Source organism: Prionailurus viverrinus, chromosome E2 (genome assembly GCF_022837055.1).
Source record: "Prionailurus viverrinus isolate Anna chromosome E2, UM_Priviv_1.0, whole genome shotgun sequence".
Lineage (NCBI taxonomy): Eukaryota > Metazoa > Chordata > Mammalia > Carnivora > Felidae > Prionailurus > Prionailurus viverrinus.
This window is the reverse complement of record NC_062575.1, coordinates 48982581-49002060: the sequence shown is the minus strand read 5'-3', so window position 1 is coordinate 49002060 and position 19480 is coordinate 48982581. Positions and strand designations below refer to the sequence as shown.

The 19480-nt window shown below is 49.0% G+C and overlaps 1 protein-coding gene across 1 annotated transcript; it reads left to right on the top strand.

Moving 5' to 3' along the window:
- The first annotated feature begins 4125 nt into the window (after positions 1-4125).
- On the top strand, positions 4126-19063 carry LOC125153441 (cytochrome P450 2B11-like). The gene is made up of 9 exons (XM_047836596.1): positions 4126-4463; positions 7778-7940; positions 8087-8236; positions 9871-10031; positions 11796-11972; positions 12267-12408; positions 13995-14182; positions 14381-14522; positions 18370-19063. The coding sequence occupies exons 1-9, from the start codon at positions 4173-4175 to the stop codon at positions 18558-18560; spliced, it is 1605 nt and encodes a 534-aa protein (XP_047692552.1). The 5' UTR covers positions 4126-4172; the 3' UTR covers positions 18561-19063.
- The last annotated feature ends 417 nt before the right edge of the window (positions 19064-19480 follow it).

The following is a 19480-nucleotide window of genomic DNA, read 5'->3' as shown; positions in this document are numbered from 1 at the left end:
TGAATGTTTAAATAAGATAGTTACAATGTAGTGTGAGGCTTACAGCATATGTACAAATAATCCATGTGAAAACAGTAGCCCAGAGCTCCAGAATATTTTATGGGCAGGTACTTATGAGATATGTGACGTGACATAATACTACCTGAACAGAGACTACGACAAGGTAAGGATGTATTCTGTGAACACTAAAGCAACCACAAAGATAAATCAAACAGTTGAAGCCAGTAGGCCAGTGAAGGAGATTAAAGGGGATTTGTTAAAAAAACAAAACAAAACACACACACACACAAAAAAAAAAAACCCAAAAAACATTAAGTTCAAGATGTATGCTGTCAACCACAAAAGTAAGCTAGGAGACAAAATGGAATTATGGAAACTATGTGATCCCAAAGAAGTCCGAAAAAGAAGAAAGAGAATGAAGAGCAAACAGATACCAGACTGAACACCGAGAAACATCTCTGATCATATTCAGTGCAGACGGTTGGAACACCCAAATGAAAAGGTCTGGGAATGGAGGGGAACAAAAGCAAGACTTAACAATATGCCGCCCACAAGAAACATAGTTGAGATGCAAAGACACAAGTAAATTAAAAGGGAAGGATGGGGGTGGGGGGAAGGCACCGTAGCAATGCTAATCAGAAGAAATCTCAAAAGGACTAATATTAGTATCAGAAGAATCAGATTTCTGAGAAAAGAATCTTACCAGGGATAGAGAAAGCTATTTCATGATGATAAAAGTCAATTCATCAAGAAGACATGACAGTCCCAAAGGTGTATATGCTTGAAAACTGAGCTTTAAAATGCATTCAACAAAAACAAATAGAACTGCAAGGGGACACAGGCAAATCTCAGTTATACTCAGAGATGGGATTACCCCTCTTTTAATAACTGATAGAACAAAGGGGGTGGATATTCAGCAAGGATATAGTAGCAGAGAACAGCACTACCAAACACTTTACCCGAGTGACATTTATTGCACACTGAACCCTGCAAGGGCAGAACACATTGCTTCCATGTCTTGGCTCTTGTAAATGATGCTGCAGTCGGCAATATGTGTGTGTGTGTGTGTGTGTGTGTGTGTGTGCGTGTGCGCACGCATGCTTGCCCAGGCAGATATCTTTTTGAGTCAATGTCTTCTTTAGATAAATGCCCAGAATTGCAATTGTTGGACCCTATGGTTCATTTATCTATGTATCTATCATCTGTCTACCCATGTATCTATGTATCTATCTACGTGAGGCGGAGGCGGTGGGGGGGGTCGGGGAGAGGCAGAGGGAGAGAGAGAGTCCCAAGCAGGCTCCTTGCCCAGAGCGGAGCCCAACACAGGGCTCGACCCCATAACCCTGGGATCACGACCTGAGCCGAAATCAAGAGTTAGATGCTCAACCAACTGAGCCAACCAGGTGGCCGGGTATTTCTATTTGTAATTTTTGGAGGGACCTACCTACTATTTTCCACAGTGGCTGCACCAGCTTACAATCCCACCAACAGTGCACGAGCGTTCCCTTTTCTCCACATCGTCGCCAACACCTATGTTTCTTGTCTTTTTAATAACAGCCATTCTAACAGGTGTGAAGTGATGTCTCGTTGTGGTTTTGACTGGCATTTCCCTGATGATGAATGATGTTGAACACATTTTCATGTATTTGGCATCCTTATCATTGGCCAAGTGATTGCAACACTGGCCTATTTATATAGTCCAGGATAATCTCCCCATTTGACAATCCTTCATTTAATCCCATCTCCAAAATCTCTTCTACCATTTTAGGTAACACTCACAGGTTATGGGGATTAGGACAAGGACGTATTTGAGAGGCCACTATTCAGTTTACCCAGACTGCAAAATAATGAATACCTAGTGGAAAGAAGGTAGGCAAAAAAGTGTATACCATATGATTCTATTTAACAGAAAATTTACAAAGTGCAAGCTAATCTCTAGAGACAAACAGCAGATCAGTGGTTGCCTGGGAAGGGGATTAAAAATGGGGGAGGGAGAGGAGTGCCTGGGTGGCTCAGTTGGGTGAGCACTGGACTCTTGATCTTGGCTCAGGTCATGATCTCACAGTTCGTGGGTTTGAGCCCCATGTCGGGCTGCACTGTGTCACCACAGAGCCTGCTTGGGATTCTCTCTCTCTCTCTCTCTCTCTCTCTCTCTCTCTCTCTGCCCCTCCCCTACTCCTGCTCTTTCTCTGTCAAAATAGATAAATCAACATTAAACAAACAACCAAACCCCCCAACTTTTCCACAGCTGGCAGCCCCACTTGTGCCCCCTGCAGACTCTGTCCCCATGTTTCTGTATCTCTGCCTCTCTCTTGCTCTTCTGTTCTCTTGCTGTTTCTTTTGTCCCTTCCCTTCCTCTGCCTCCATCCCTACACTATATTCCTTGTCTATTTCTTGGCTTCTCCCTGTCCTGCCTCTGACTCTCAGCATATCTTTTTTTGTAATCTGGTGTGTATTTCGCACTTACACAACACCTTGATTGGGACCTTGACTTTTCTTCAGAAATACTTAATCTGTGTTTAGATTTCATGAAATTTGTAACTGAAAAACTAGGTTCACATACCCAAGTTGCTCCAAATGTACTTGTAAGTTTTCTAATCACTGAAGTGAGTATCAATACTAACTAAAATTAAGTTTCACATTTTCTGCTAGCCATGTTTGAAGTGCTTAATAGTTGCATGTGGCAAGTGGCTACCATATTGAATGATGCAGTTCTAACCTGCCGTTGTGTCCCTCAGTAAAACTGTCCATCTCTCTCTGCCTCACTGTCCCCATTTATAAAGTGGGGATAAAAACCGTACCTACCTTAAGGGTGAGGATTCAGTGAGTTAGTCTGTGTAAGGCACTTTATGGCTCTCCTTCAGTGACACCCGGGGCTTGAATGGGGCCATGGCTCAGTGCCAGATACACAGCCAGGTCCTGGGTCAGGAAAGTCCATGGTGGCACCTCTCCCACATCAACGAAGTTAGGGCTCCACCCGTGAATTCAAGATATCGGGACTATCCGTCCTTTTCTCCTGGATCAGAAGGATATGATTCAACCTCTGAGGCCAGGGTCCTGCAGCCTGCAAAGGGTTTGTCCAACATTGCAAGATAGACGTCGCCTCGTGCCCCCCGGTCTCTTTTGAGGGAGAGAGTGACAGAGTGAGGTGGAAAGCCAGGCCCAGGGCACGACAGGTGGATGTGGCCACATTCATTTACATCCTGGGCAAATCTGGACTGAGCCTGCCGGAGGCCCAGAGGCCCAGCGTGATGATGGAGACACACCAGAGCCCAGGGAACATCAATCAAAATGCACCCAGTCCCTGCAATACGGGAGCTGAGAGTCTAAAGGCAGAAACAGAGACACCAAGATAGTGAGAGATGGCAAGAGATAGAGTCACATAAGACTGTTCCAGAGGGTCAGAGAAATGTCCTGCACTGTAAAGGCAGAGCCAGAGGCAGGGACAGAAGTGCCAGGCACTGCTCAGAGCAATCAGAGAGCCAGGGGTAGGCGTGGGGGTGGGGAGGGACCTGAACGCTGCACCCGCCAGGCCTCCGTCTCTATCCCTCTCTCTCTCTCTGAGTCTCCCCAGTTCTGTGCTTCTCCCCTCCTCCTGTCGTCATCATCACTCTCATCAGTGGCTGTCACTGGGGGGGGGGGGGGGGGGAGGGAATAGGGGGGTGGAGGTAGACACCGGGCACCTAAAAGTCCCACACAGACAGGGACCGCGAGACGCACAAACAACGCAGGCGCACACAGACTAACGCACGGAGACGTGCACCCAGATGCACACAGCCTTTCCCAAATGAATCCACACAAATACATGTAAGCCCCCACACATGCAAAAACATATATGCAACCTCATGCAGACGCATACACAGAAACACGCCAGCACGTTCACGTGAATACAAACACCACTCTGCATATAAACTCCTTCCAGCACACGCACAGACGCAAGGAGGCGTAGGGAAACGTACGCAAGAGCGAGCACGTCAAGGCGAACGCGCATGCTCACCCATAGCCGCAAAGCAAATACGCCCAATGTGTGCACCAGGCACATGCACTCTTGTGGACTTTGGAATCGCTACCACCTGGTCTCTGCCAACATGTACAGGGTTGTGTGAGCCGGAAGAATGGGACGTCCCATACTTGAAAAAGCACATCACTCTTTCAAGTTCACACTCCTGGACATGATGAGAAGGGAGGCGGGGAGTGAATACAGTTACATAACTGGGTGGGGCAGCCAGCTCAGGATAAAAAGCCCAGCTCAATCAAGGCTGAAGTTGGGACAAAGACAGTTGGGCCGGGCCATGGAGCTCAGTGTCGTTCTCCTTCTTGCTGTCCTCACGGGACTCCTGCTTCTGCTGACCAGGGACCACCCGAAGGCCCATGGCCGCCTCCCGCCAGGCCCCCGTCCTCTGGCCTTCTTGGGGAATATTCTGCAGATGGACAGAAGAGGCTTACTCAAATCCTTCCTGAGGGTGAGATGCCGATGCATGGGCTCTGAGGGTGATCTGGGATCACTCCCCAGAAGGAGTGAAGGCATCCTTTCAGGCTCCGGGTGGGGTGTATGAAGGTGGCGAGGAAGGTGCATGGAGGTGAAGCATGGTAGCTGGTGGTCAGACGGTCAGAGGCGTCCCTGCTCAGTTGAAGTGTGTGGGCACTGGCTCCGAAGTGGGTGGGTGGGTGGGTGGGCACGCGGAGGCGTCTGGGCGCAAGCCATGGGTATAGAATTTCATACTCTTCTGCCTCTGCCTGTGGAGTCTCTGGGCGTCTGCCCGGCCCTGGAAGAGAAAAAAGAAGGGGCAGAGTCACCAACTGTAAGTTTCTCCTCTGGCAAGAAAAGAGAGCGGAGATTGGCCCAGGTAGATGCCAGGAGGAGAAGGAAGACGGGAGGAGGCACAAGGTTCTTACCAATAACGGCCACAAACAAATGTGCAGTAATGGCTGACACTGGAGTGTTTACCAGGCTCTGTATCACCGCTTTCCACGCCTGATTTTACATGTGATTATCAATTTATTTATGAATAATGTAATCTACACCGGTGCACCCTCTGGGCAACAGGAGAACTGGGTCACTGACATAACTGCCAGCTTACATACACAAGGCCACCACACTCCTGAATCTTGGGTTTGTCATCCCTTTGCTTTTAAGAGAGAGAATTTTCCCACAAGTGGAGGGATGGGTATGCACAGGCCCCGAGTACTTTTTACTTCAGTGCCTCCTAAGGGCACCACGCTTTTCTGTAAACTCCTGGTCTTGATTTCTTTGCTCAGATTTACATGGCTAGGATTTATCTGTATCGCCGTGGGAATTCATCAGGTCTGGCTTACCACACGCCTGCGGGCGAGGTGAGGTGCTATCCTTATCTCACAGGTATGGACCTTGAGGCTCAGCCTGGGGAAGACACTTGTCCTCAGTCACACAGCTGGGACTTCATGGAGGGAAAGCTGGGGTCTGGCACAGAGGTGTCCTCATCTCCAATGTCCTCCTGGGCCAAAGCTACCTAATGATTTGGGGATCACAAATCCTTTGAGAATTTGGTTAAGCTGTGGGCTCTCTCCCCTCCAAATGTCCACAAAGATTTGTACATAAAATTTTGAGAGTTCCAGACCCCCTCAAGTTCTTCCATGGAACTTCCAGGATTCTTTAGGGGTCCATGATCCTTCATTATTATTGCATCTTTGGAGACAGGAAAGGAGAGAATGGACTAAGGGGTGTCACGATGGGACAGGTCGGAGAGGGTGGCCCCGCTCCTCCTCCATTCCCTAGTATGCTCCCAGATCTTTCTAGAGTCAGACAGATGTGGATTTTGTGTTCCAGAGTCAACTCTTACTCATTGAGTCTCAGTTTCCTCCTCTGTTAAAATGAGATGGTGATAAGAATGTGTGTCTCATAACATTAATGAGGACTGGGTGGCAGACTGCACAGAGAGCCTGGTGTATAGTACGTGCTCATTAAATGGCAGCTCTTTTGATTCATTCATTCAACAGTCATTTACAGGGCACCTTCTGTGTCCTGGGAACATTCTAGGCATTGATGATGTGGCTTTGGACAAGGCATACATGTTAAGCAAATAAGGAAATACTAGGTAGACAAGAGCTATGGTTAAAAGAAAGCCGGTGCTATTTTAGAAAGTGGTGGAGCTACTTAGATTGAATAGTGGGGGAGAGGCTCAGTCTCGCTGTGTCTGTGAGCAGACACCCTGCAAGATGCCCAAGGAAAGCACCATAGAGAGGCAGATGTCAGTGCAAGAACACTGAAGTGAGAGCAAGCTCGGCATGTTTGGGGGACAACATGGAGGCTGGATCTGAGGGAGAGAAGGGGCGAGGGGGAGGACAAGCAGAGTGGTGACGCAGCCACCTCATGCAGGGTGATGTGGATCAAGGTGGAGACCTCAGATCTTACCCTCAGTGCAGTGGGGGGCATTGGAGGGTTTGGAGCCAGTTAGGGGTATTAATTAATTTACATTTTCATAGGGAATACTCTGGCTTCAGACTGGGGTGAGGTGGGTGGCCAACTGATCGTAAGGGGATGGGAATGGCAGTAGGGAGACCATAAGGAGGCTCTGCAGAGATCAGTGGGAGAGATTTTGCAGTAAACTTAACCTTTTCATGATTTTAAGTCAATTTTTAGTGAGGCTTAACATGACCCGTAAAAGTGCACAAGTCGTAAACGTTCAGCTCAATGAATTCTCTCAAGCGGACATACTCATGTAGTTGACATATAGGTAAGTAACAACATGTCCTGTCCCCAGAAACCACTCTCCAGTCCCCTTCCAGTTACCACCCTCTCACTATCTTGACTTCATAGAAATAGAGTTAGGACATATGGACACTTTTGTGTCTGGTTGATTTGGCTCAACACCACGCCTGTGAGTTTCATTCAAGTCTTGGCTGTAGCGTGGGTTCTTTTTCATTGCTGCATAATTATTCCATGGCATGACTATATCGCCATATATTTATTCTCTATCAGTGTTGCTGAGAATTTTATTTGAAAAACTTCAATGGGCGCCTGGGTGGTTCAGTCTGTTAGGCTTCTGACTTTGGCTCAGGTCATGATCTCGCGGTTTGTGGGTTCAAACTCGCATCGGGCTCTGTGCTGACCGCTCAGAGCCTGGAGCCCGCTTTGGATTCTGTGTCTCCTTCTTTCTCTGCTCCTCCCCTCTTCACACTCTGTCTCTCTCTCAAAAATACATAACCAAAAGTTTTTAAAAAATCTTCAGCGAATCAGGTTGTTGGTATTTTGGTGAACCCACGTACACATTTTGGTTGGGCGTGCATCTGGGAGTGAAGTTAATGAGTCATTGAATATGCATGTGTTTAGCTTCAGTAAATACTACGGAGGAGTTTTGCAAATGCCTGTGTTGATGTTATGTCATGATCATCCCCGAAGCCATCATTTTCTCTTCATATCTGCCAAGCGGTTTAGGGTAGTTCTCTGGGGAAATTGTCAGGAGAAAGACAGCAGGTTGACGTTGGGTCACAGGAAGGATGACTCTTCAGTTTCAATGCTGGGGAGATCTGGTTCGACTCAAGGGTATAGGCAGAAGTAAGAGATATTTAACCATCTGTACTGCTTAGGGCACCAACCATGCAGACTCTGTCTGGGTCATGGGTTAATCCTTTAGTTGCTGGGTCCTGGGAGGGGAAGGCACCCTGGGGTGGAGGGTCTTGGGGTACTCAGTAGCTAATTGCCAATCTGTACATGAGTGTTTTTATGGTTTAACAACTGGGATGGCCACATGGGTGCACATTGGCTAACAGTAACCTTGGGCGTGGATATGCTTCACAGCTCCGAGAGAAATACGGGGATGTCTTCACGGTGTACCTGGGGCCAAGGCCTGTGGTCATGCTGTGTGGGATAGAGGCCATACGGGAGGCCCTGGTGGACCAAGCTGAGGCCTTCTCTGGCCGGGGGAGAGTGTCTACTGTAGAACGAATCTTTCAAGGCTATGGTAAGGACCTCAAAGGCACCTGGAGGGGAATGATGGAAGATGGAAATTGGGGAGGGTGAGTCTGGGAAGGGGGGATAAGAGGCGCAGAGGGGCCCGGAGTCCCCTTCCAACCCTCTTGGCAATCCATGCCTTCCCTCCACCCCCAGGTGTGATCTTGGCCAACGGGGAACGCTGGAAGCTCCTTCGGCGATTCTCTCTGGCCACCATGAAGAACTTCGGGATGGGGAAGCGGAGTATAGAGGAGCGGATTCAGGAGGAGTGTCAGTGTGTGGTAGAGGAACTGCGGAAAACCCAGGGTGAGTCCCCGGAGAATGGGTATGCAGGGTGCGTGGCAACAGAAAGACTGAGGTGTATCTGTGGGCAGAGAAAGAGAGGCAGAGATAGAGAATGACCCTGAGAGACCATCCAACAGAGGGACAGACAGAGATGGGTAGGAATGGAACACAGGGAGCCAGAAGAGATATGGGGTGTATAGTGTCGAGAGTAACTCAAGGACATAAACTTGGTTATGTATTAGCACGCATTTCCTTGGGTTCAGGGAAACCAACCCATGGTTGACTTGTATCTGCAAGGGCAAAAATAAGACTTACATAAAAGCAGGCAAAGAGAGAAAGGGGAAAACGATAGACACTTTGAAAATGACAAAGTGGGTTTTCATTCTTCTTGGTGAACTATTGACAAGCTGTCAGTGAGCAAGGAGGGCAGCTGGGGCGTCCTGCCCTCAGGCAGCTGGGATGGGCTATCAAAGAAGCACTTCTGAGGGGGGCCTGGGTGGCTCAGCTGGTGAAGCATCTGACTCTTGATTTCGGCTCAGGTCATGATCTTACGGTTTGTGAGTTCGAGCCCTGCGTCCAGCTCTGCACTGACAGCACAGATTCTCTCTCTTTCCCCCTCTGTCTTTGCCTCTCCCCCACTCATTCTCTCTCTTTCTCTCTCAAAATAAATAGACTTAGAAAAAAGAGAGAAGCACTTCTACTTACTTTTGGATTCTCCATATAAGGGTGTTTATGAGACATAAAGATGACAGGGTCCTTCTGTAAGAGATTTCAAGAGGTAAATGTACAGGCTGGGAGGGAGAGGCAGAGGCAGAGACATAGGGAGCAATAGAGGACTAGGGGCAGCAGACCATGAAGACAGACTCAGATGGAAAAAGAGCGACTCAGATGGAGAGAGATAGGGAAGGGAAAAGAGACACAGATAGAGAAATGAAGACAAAGAGAGACTGGAAGAGACCGGGAGAAGCAAAAAGAAACCAAGGCAGAGAGAAACCAAGGTAGAGAAAATGAGACTGACAGACAAGCTCAGGAAAGGGTGTGCAGGGGAGCAAGAGAAGACGGACAGGTGAGACCTGCAGAGAGAGGCTGATGCCATGACACTTCCGGGTGGGTGCACAGTCCCTGCTCCCCTCCCATCCAGGGAGGTCAGGATGTATACAGACATCAACCGTCAAGTGCAGAACGATTCCCTGGAGACCAAAGAGCCCTGGAGGTGGAGAGAAGAGATGAAGGGAGGGGATGACAGACAAGGGACAGGGAGAGCAGAGCTTTTAAACTTGCACATGTGATTGACTGAACACCTGCCCTGCACCCATCTGCCCCTGGGACTTAACTACCTGCCCCTAGGGTCAGAGCTGAGGCCTGAGAGGGACCCACCAAAAAGCCTCCATAGCCCGACGACCCTACAGACAATAACAGACCGGCACTTTCCCCCCAGGGTTGTGGTGGGAATTTAGTAAAATAATACATGAAGTGCTTAGAACAGGATCTGGCTGGCCCATCATTTGGGCTGGTGAACGTTAGCGGTTCCTGTTCCTGCTTCTTTGTCATCACTGAGCGAGGGAGGGCAGTCACATGGAGATGGGGCAGTGGTCAAGTGCTCCCAAGGCCTTTGTTTGAGTCCGTGTCCCATGACCTGTGCCTCCTCCTCCTAGGAGCCTTCCAGAACCCCACCTTCCTTTTCCACTCCATGACTGCCAACATCATCTGCTCCATTGTCTTTGGAACACGCTTTAGCTACAAAGATCCCAAGTTCCTGCGGTTGCTGGACTTGTTCTACCAGACCTTCACGCTCCTCAGCTCCTTCTCCAGCCAGGTCAGGGAGCTGGTGTGGGAGGCTGGTGTGTGAGGTGGATATCTAGGGCACAGGGAAAGGGGTGATCTGCTTTGGTGTCCCAGAAACGCAGCTTTGGGCTGGAAGGGGGGCACAGACAGCAGGGAGGGACAGGGACACTGAGCAGTAGAGGGCGGGAGGGAAGGGAGACAGGGATGGGGAGCCTAGGAGGAGGAGACAGAGATGGAAAGTCATAGAGTCATCAAGAGAGACCAAGACATGAGGGTTTGGAAGAGGAGAGGGAAGGACAGGGCGAAAGTGACAAGGAAGAGCAGAGATCAGAGACTCTGAGAGGCAGAGTGGCGGAGACAGAGGGAGAGAATAGGACTCAGACTGTCAGGCTCTCTATTCTTCTGTTCCTGATTCCTGCAAATCTTCACCTCTGTCTTTGGCAAATCTCCTCAATTGACGAAATTCAAGGATATGTGAAAATAAGGGACCACATTTCTTCATTTTCCCCATTTCCCCGCCCACTTTTGGTCTTTTTAAAAATATCTCCCAGATTATAAAGTAATATGCTCCTCTTTTAAAACAAAATAGTGTGGTTTCTCTTTCTCAACGAATCTGGAAATACCACAATTATACATTAAGTTTAAAAAATTAAACTGCAGAACAGTATGCCTCATTATGGTTTGTACCCAGGAGTGTATGTCAGATTTGTGTGTAGGACTGTTCCAAATGGTTAGTCACAAACTCCCATGACCTCCTGCTAGACAGTCTGATTGAAAAAGCTAGGATGGGGCCCAGAGTGAATATTTGCAACAGGTGCAGCAGGTGATTTCACTTTTCTCTTCCCACAGAGAACCACAGAGAGAGTAAAATCTAGAACGAGATTGACTAGAGAGTTATCAATGGTTATCGCTAAAAATTAAGAAAGATTGGGGTGCCTGGGTGGCTCCATTGGTTAAGTGTCCAACTTTGGCTCAGGTCATGATCTCGCAGTTCAAGTGTTCGAGCCCCGCATCGGGCTCTGTGCTGACAGCTCGGAGTCTGTGTCTCCCTCTCTCTGCTCCTCCCCTACTCATGCTGGCGTGCTCTCTCTCTCTGTGTCTCTCAGAAATAAAGAAACTTAAAAAAATTTTTTTTAATTGACAAAGAATTTTACATTGCACTCTCCACCTTTTTTTTTGCAATTGTTTGCAACAGTTAGGTATTACATTAATCCTAGACAATCCAGTAGAAGTATGTTCCAAAATAAATAGTCTTAAGCAGGCAGTAGGCTCATTTTGTGTATGCATCACGTTATCAATGTTTGGTGCAGCAAAGGAGATGTGAGGGGTGGAAAGAGTCAGAGAGGTCCGAGCCAAACAGATCCACTGGGCAAACTAGGCAATAGAAGCACAGAGAGCCAACCACCTGGCTGACTCAGTGAGTAGACCAGGCGACTCCTGATCTCAGGGTCGTGAGTTTGAGCTCCACACTGGGTGTAGAGATGATTTAAAAGAAAAAAGTAGCTGCAGAGAGACAAGTGAGAATAGACACACATGGGTAAGGAGAGGCACCAAGGAGAGAGGTGTGGCAGCAACCAAAACAGGACGGGAGGATGAGGGAGGAAGAGACAGAAGGAGAAAAATGGGAGAACAACAGATCAAAGGAGACTTAGAATCAGTGAGTGAGAGGCAGAGACAGAAACAGAGAGGCAGAGCAAGATGAGATTCTGCCCTACCCAGGCCCCAGGAGGGCTCTCCTCCCTGTGACTCACTGACTCCACCCCAGGAGGACCTCACAGCCCCTTCTCTGCTGCAGGTGTTCGAGCTTTTCTACAACTTCTTGAAGTACTTTCCAGGTACACACAGGCAAATCTACAAAAACGCGCAGGAAATCATAGCCTTCATAGAGGACGCTGTGGAGAAGCACCGTGAAACCCTGGACCCCGGCACCCCCCGGGACTTCATCGATGCCTACCTGATCCGCATGGACAAAGTGGGGGTTGGGGGTGGGGAACAGGAGGGGGCAGGGAGGGAGGAAAAGATGGCAGCGAAGAGAAGAAGGGCGGGGAAAGGAGGAAGGGAGTGGGGAAGAGGGGAGGGAGATTGGGAAAGGGAGGAGAGACTCAGGAACCAACTGAGGGGAAGAGGAAAAAAGGGGAAAGTTAGGAGGAGAGAGGGAGAGAGAGACAGGTGGTGTGAGACCCGGCAGCAGGGGAGGGCGCCCCCAGGCAAGAGCGTGCAGCAAAGCCGCCGCTCCCCTGACACGCCCCCTACCGCTCGGATTCAGGAGAAGTCCGACCCCAACAGCGAATTCCACCATCGGAACCTCATCTGCACGGTGCTCTCCCTCTTCTTCGCCGGCACGGAGACCACCAGCAGCACGCTCCGCTATGCTTTCCAGCTCATGCTCAAGTACCCTCACGTCACAGGTGGGTGGGCGGGGACAACCGATCGAGGCAGGGGGCGGGGGCTTCTCACCCCTTTGGGAGCTGCAGAAGTGCAGCTGGGATCCTTCCTGAATGAGGGAGGAAGTGTTCACCTCCTATATATACCAGGAGCGCTGCAGGTTTTGAATGAGCCCCTGACTAAGGCAGCCCCGCCGGTGGATGGATGAACAATCCGTCGGTGTGTTCTCCCATCATGTAAAGACAGACTCCTGTCTCTGCCCACCCATCCATCCATTTGTCTATCCTTTTATTTGGTACCTGTATTGATTACCTTATACTCAGATTCTTTCACCTATGATTGATTCAAGGACCTAGGCTTCCATTATTTATTTGGATTAATTGATTCAATTGTTGATCTTTTGAAACAGGGATTAATGAATGAAGTACTTGTCATTGATTCATTGGCTCCTTTGTCCATGCATGCATCCATCTGCCCTATGAACTAGATTTCATTCCTTAATTCTTCCATCGGTTTTTCAATCCACCGTTCATCCATTTAGTATGCATTTAATTCAGTTGATTCATCACTGATTATTTATCTGTCGTTCAGTCCCTCCATCTATTTGTTCCTTTCTTATACCTATTTTATTTTATCTATTTTTATACCTATTTCATCACTTTTTGATACCTGTTATTTCACTAATTTATTTATTTATTTATTGCTCTATAGATCTAGCCATCCATTCATTTATGCAATTGATTTACTGGTTGATCAGGTTCACTTATTTGTCTGTGGGCCATTTATTAATTAATGACCCAATAATTCATATATTGATTGATAAACAAATACATCCATCCATTCACTAACGTTCTTCCATTCATCACTCTTTCCATTCATAAGTCGACTGGCTTATGTACTCATTTATCCAGGTGTTTGTGGGTTAATCTATTGATCTATTTCATGGTTATATTCCTGAGTACCTAGCACAGTGTCTCATCTATAATACACACACAATAAATATTAGGTCATTTTCTACTCTTTTGGTTTTAAAAAAAATTTAATGTTTATTTATTTTTGAGAGAGGGAGAGAGGGGAGAGGGTGAATGGGGGAGGAGCTGAGACCGAGGGGACAGAAAATCCAAAGCAGGTTCTGTAATGACTGATGTGGGGCTCAAAGTCATGAACCTTGAGATCAGGACCTGAGGTGAGGTCAGACATTTAACCGCTTAATTGACTGAGCCACCCAGGCTCCTCTCCAGTCTTTTAAGAGGGAGAATTTTGACAGGTTTATAGCCTTGAGTTCTTAATGTGAAATTCTGTACAAAATTGTGGTGTGTGCATGTGCGCACGCACGTGAGTGTGTGTGTGTGTGTTTGTGTGTGTGTGTTTACATGTGCCTGTGGGAAGAGGATTCATAACTTTCAATATATTTCAAAGGGTGAGAATTCTTGCTTCCCCCCCCCCCCACCGCCTCGCCTCCCCCTCCTCCAGGCTGGTTGCTCTGAGGGGTGTCAATGACCTAATCCTTTATTACAGGTTTTTCCTGGCTCATTAGCCCACACAAAGCAGTGTCCCTGCTGAAATGTCTCTTTAAAATGAGGTTCCCTGGTCCCACTCTTCTGTGCAGAGAGAGTCCACAAGGAGATTGACCAGGTGATTGGCCCACACCGCTTTCCATCCCTTGATGATCGAGCCAAAATGCCATACACTGACGCAGTCATCCATGAGATTCAGAGATTCAGTGACCTCCTCCCCATTGGCATTCCCCACATGGTCACCAAAGACACTCACTTCAGAGGGTACTTCATGCCCAAGGTGAGGCCAGCTGGGCTCCCACATTTTTCCCGTGTGGGCATCCTGGGTTCTCTTAATCTCTGCACTTGACCTGTTTTTGGTTTTATCACTAGGGCCCTCTTGGTTTTTTGTTTGTCTGTTTGTTTGGTTTTGTTTGTTTTTAAGGGTGGGCTGAGGAAAGGAATGGCAGTGTCTGTTGACCTTGTGACTCTCCCTCAGGGCACTGAAGTATATCCCCTCCTGCACTCTGCTCTCAATGACCCACATTACTTTGAAAAACCAGATGCCTTCAACCCTGACCACTTTCTGGATGCCAATGGGGCACTGAAGAAGACTGAAGCCTTTATCCCCTTCTCCATGGGTAAGCCAGGCCTCCACTCTCTTTCCCAGACACCAGAGTGAAAGGCCACTCTCTCTTTGAGACAGTCCAGGAGAGATCTTGGTTCATTGAGCAGCTACTATATGCCAGTTGCTTTACCTTTAACCCACTTCATCTTGCCTGCAGCCCTAGACAGGGCTTAAGAAGACCACATCCCAAAGCCACATCTCGGTAAGCTGGACCTTGGGAAAGTATTTTAACCTCTCTACGCCTTGGTATAGAGATACACGTTGGTATAAAATAGCTGATGAGCACTACTCTGAGCGTAGTGCTTTATTGGGGGCTGAAGATGATGCACTGGGCACGTCACATAGAGACACAGTCCCTGCCCTGGGAAATTTACAGCCCAGCAGGGGAGATAGGCATTTATCATTTGACCACAAAATAGTACCTAATTAAACTTAATTAATGCTTGCAATGTGCTTAGAACTGCTTGGCACAAAGTCGGTGCTCATGGATGGGATGATGATTATTATCATTAATCATAACTGTGATAAATGCTCTGAAAGGGACTTTGGGAACACAAAGAGGAAATACGGAACTCTTGGTGGTTCGGTGAGCAAAAGCTTTCCTCGAAGCACTGGTTCTAAGCTAAGACCTCAGGGGTGAGTATCAATCAGCCACTAGGAAGAGTGTTCCAGGCAGAGGGAACAGCAAGTCAAAGCCTGAAGGTGGAGACAGCATGGCGTATTTGAGAAATGAGACAAACCCAGGGAGCCTGGAGTGTGGATTCTAAAAGGGGAGAAGGGTGAAGATCTCAGCTGGAGGGCCTTGGAAGCTGGGGGGAGTTTGGGTTTATCTTGCTGGTACTGGGAGGCAGGAGTGGGTCTTGACATGCTCTGACCTGTCTCTTTCCCCGTTCTCCACTATGTGGCCCTGTCTTGAGAAAACCCCAATGCCCAGAATCCTCATCCTTTGGGAGAAAGGAGGACCCCCGAACCAAGGCCCTAGTCTTGAGTTCCATCAGTGACCCCAGTGACCCAGATCCCCTGGCTCTGCCCAGTGCTACGGCTTCCCTCATTTCATCTTAAGTGAGAGTTGGGGGACTTGTGGGATGGTGGGGTGGGGCTCATGATCCCATTCACTAGTTTTGTTCTAAGGTTAGAGAGAGAGGCAGAGATGTAGAGAGGGAAGGAGAGAGAGAGACAAAGAAAGAATGAGTGAGAAAAATGGAGAGAAGGACAAAGACAGACACAGAGAGAGATAATGACAGGGGACAAGTGACAGAGACTGAGTGCACAATGAGACAATACAGTGAGGAAGGGGAAACAAGAGAGAATAGGAGATAGAGAGAGAGGGGGAGGAAGAGAGTTTCAGATGGAATCAGATCCAAATGGACAGAGACAGGGAGCTTAAGACTGAAGAAAGTGGGCAAAAGAGGAAGGAGACAGAGGAGCAATGCCTGATGGGAGGTCAATCAGAGCAAAAGACTGATGCAAGATTGCCATGAGTGGAAAGAACGACAAACCAAGCCAAAAAGATGTTAGAGCCAACGGGATAGTGAAGGGTGTCCCAGTGGACAGTCCCAGGGATTGGGATTGGAAGAGAGGATGGGAGGGAGACAGTAGGAGTCAGGCTGTTCTGGAAAGAACTGGGTCACAGAACCAGTCACAGGAGAGCTAGTCTAGAGCCCTGCTCTGAGTATCTCTAAGTCCCTGTTACCTAACTTCTGATGTGCCAAAAAGATACAGACGTTTCCCCCAGAGCTGTCCACATAGGCATAATGTCTGACACCTTGACTGGTCTAGGAAATATCTGAATGGCCTTGCCATGGTGGCCAGCTTGCAGATCAAGAGCCATTGAGGTGGGGTGCCTGGGTGGCTCAGTCAGTTAGGTGTGGGGCTTTAGCTTAGGTCATGATTCATCCTTGGTGAGTTCGAGCCCTGTGTCAGGCTCTGTGCTCAGAGCCGAGAGCCTGCTTCAGATTCTGTCTCCCTCTCTCTCTGCCCCACCCTCCTGCTCCCACTCTGTGTATTTGAGAGAGCTCTCTCAAAAATAAGTAAACATTAAAAAATAAAGAGCCACTGAGGTAAAGGAGGCTTTCAGTGCCTCTTCCTGGGGTTCCTACTCCCTTTGTGTTATTTCTCTTCAAGCCCATGCTTCATAACCTACTGGAGGCTCTCACACCTCTGGGAATCCAAGGAAGCAGACCCACTCACAATTCTTTTTATTTATTTATTTATTTTAATAGCACGTGAGCATGGGCTCCTGAGCAGGGTAGGGGCCGAGAGAGAGGGATAGAGAAAATCCAAGCAGGCTCTGTACTATTCCCGCAGAGATCAAGACCTGGGAGCCAAAATCAAGAGTCAGACACTCAACCAACTGAGCCACCCAGGTGCCCCGCCCCATTCACAATTTTAAGTGTGGTTTGGTTTTCCCCCCAAACTTTTGAAGCCCATGGCTCTCGGACTGAGATAAAATGACAACCCAGATACAGACAAACACACACAGTGCCAGATACACCCTCATGCTCCCAACCTCACACTCTCCCGCCATGTGCTCCCTGCCCCCCAATCCTCCTCACACTCTCCCCCCTCATACACTCCCCACACAACTCCCCTCCACACTCCCCTCCATACTCTCCTCACATGTTCCCCACACAACTCCCCTCTACATTCCCTCCACACACTCCTCCCACACACCCCCCCACACAGCTCCCACCCCTCCCTTTCCTCCTTACCCACTCCCCCCAACACACTCCCCACCCCAACCCCTCCCACACCCCCACACCCCCACCCCCACACAATTGCCCTCCACACTCCCCACACAACTCCTCTTCACACTCCCCCCTCCCCCCACATACACTCCCCCCACAACTCCCCTCTGCATTCCCACCACACACTCCTCCCACACACCCCCACACACAGCTCCCACCCCTCCCTTTCTTCCTTACACACTCCCCCCAACACACTGCCTACCCCACCCCTCCTCACACCCTGGCCCTCCCCCACTCCCCACACAATTGCCCTCCACACTCGCCACACAACTCCTCTTCATACCGCCCCCCGTACTCCCCCCCAATTTCCCCTCCCATTCCCCCCTACCCACTCTGGGCCAACACACTCTCTGCCCCCACCCCTCCCCACACCCCTCCCCAGCTCTCACACCACACACTCCCCACACAACTGCCCTCCACATTCCCCCACTTCCTCCACACACACACACACCCACACTCCCCCCCACACCCCGTACACTCCCTCCCACACAAACTGCCCACCACACATACATTCCCCACCACAGGTACACATACTCCCCACCAGACACACACTCCCCACCCCACCCCACACACACTTCTTACCACACACACCCAGAAACAAACACAAACAATATCTACACCTATAGTATCCTTAGTACAGGCCAGGTGCTAGTCTGAGAATTTTTACAAATATTAATTTCTTTACCTTCATAATAGTCCTTTGAAATAAGTACCATCGTCCTCATATTAGAGATGAAGGACATTAAAAATGTTGTCAGAAATGTGCACACACCTGCACATGTGGAGGCAGACACACACACACACACACACACGCACACACACATCTAACCTGAAGTGGGTGTTTATTCTCCAAGTGGCCACTGAAGCCTCTGGAAATCTCACAGAAGCTACAAACTCTCCTGGAAAAACGTGCAAGGCACCTCCACCCAAACGTTTGCCCCTGGTTTCAGAGGGCTCGGGACGCCCCTAAAACACCACCCTGGATTGCAGGTTGAAGGCCAGTCCCATACAAATCTGTTGTTGATGGACACAGATGTCTGGGCTTTGGGATGTGACCGGGCAAGGGATGTGCATCGGCTCTGTGCCCACATCGGTGACCTTCTGTGTTCACAGGGAAGCGCATTTGTCTTGGCGAAGGCATCGCCCACATGGAATTATTCCTCTTCTTCACCACCATCCTCCAGAACTTCTCCGTGGCCAGCCCCGTGGCCCCCGAGGACATCGACCTCACACCCCAGGAGAGTGGCATAGGAAGAGTGCCCCCAGTATACCAGATCAGCTTTGGGTCCCGCAGAGGGGACTGAGAGAAGGGCCTCAAAGGGTCCCAGGATCAGGAAGTATTCCCACCTCTGCAGAAGCCAGTTCCTTGACTGGCCCTGGGTCTTCCTGCTGCTGAGAGACCCACCACAAGCCAGTGTCTCCCCCCTCCTCGGTTGCTGCCTCTGTGGGAGAGTCCTTTCTGCAGCCTCATCTCAGACCATCACTCTGCAGCTCTTGTATAGACTCATGGAAGTGTTTTCCTTTCCTTTGTTAACAGAGTTCCCAGTGTGGTGTATATATAGAAGCTGGGGGCTAAGACGGGAGACTTGACTCAGATGCTCTTTGCATTTGTGCCTCCCAGGCCACGGCTTCCCCCAGGGGCTTCTCCCTTCCTCAGAACAACCACAGTCTCCATTTAGCAACTGTTTGCGCTCCATGATCTGTACATACGTGACCTCCCTGGAATCCTCTAGCAGTCACTCCCCATTCCCCCTTCCCCTCAGCTCCTGACAACCACCAATCTGCTTTTGGTCTTTATGTATTTGCCTATTCCGTGTGTTTCATGCAAATGGAATCATACAATACGTGCTCTTTTGTGTCCGGCTTCTTTCACTTGGCATAATATTTTGGGGTTCATCCACATTGTAGACCATTGCTTGTACGCTGCCATCCCCATTCTTACTGAATTTCCCTACTTCTGTCCCTCTATGCAAGGGCCTCCTCGGCCCCTTCAGCTGCATGATTCTCCCCTGGTGCCTTGGATTCCCTGGTATTCCCCTTCAAATCCCCTGAGACTGAAACAAACATTCAAATCCTGACATCCCCTGGGAAGATGGTGATCCATGCCATCTTACATGAGACCCACTTGTTGTCAGGTCACTAGGGATCCTTCTAGAAGATGAGAACTTCTTCACCTCAAAACCAGGCCCAAGAAGGCAAATATTTGCTAAGGAATGAATGAATG

Coding starts and splice junctions, on each gene's coding strand:
- LOC125153441 (XM_047836596.1), top strand. CDS start 4,173: ATGATGAGAAGGGAGGCGGGGAGTGAATACAGTTACATAACTGGGTGG. Junction 11,973..12,266: donor ACCTGATCCGCATGGACAAA/GTGGGGGTTGGG, acceptor GCTCGGATTCAG/GAGAAGTCCGACCCCAACAG. Junction 14,183..14,380: donor GAGGGTACTTCATGCCCAAG/GTGAGGCCAGCT, acceptor ACTCTCCCTCAG/GGCACTGAAGTATATCCCCT.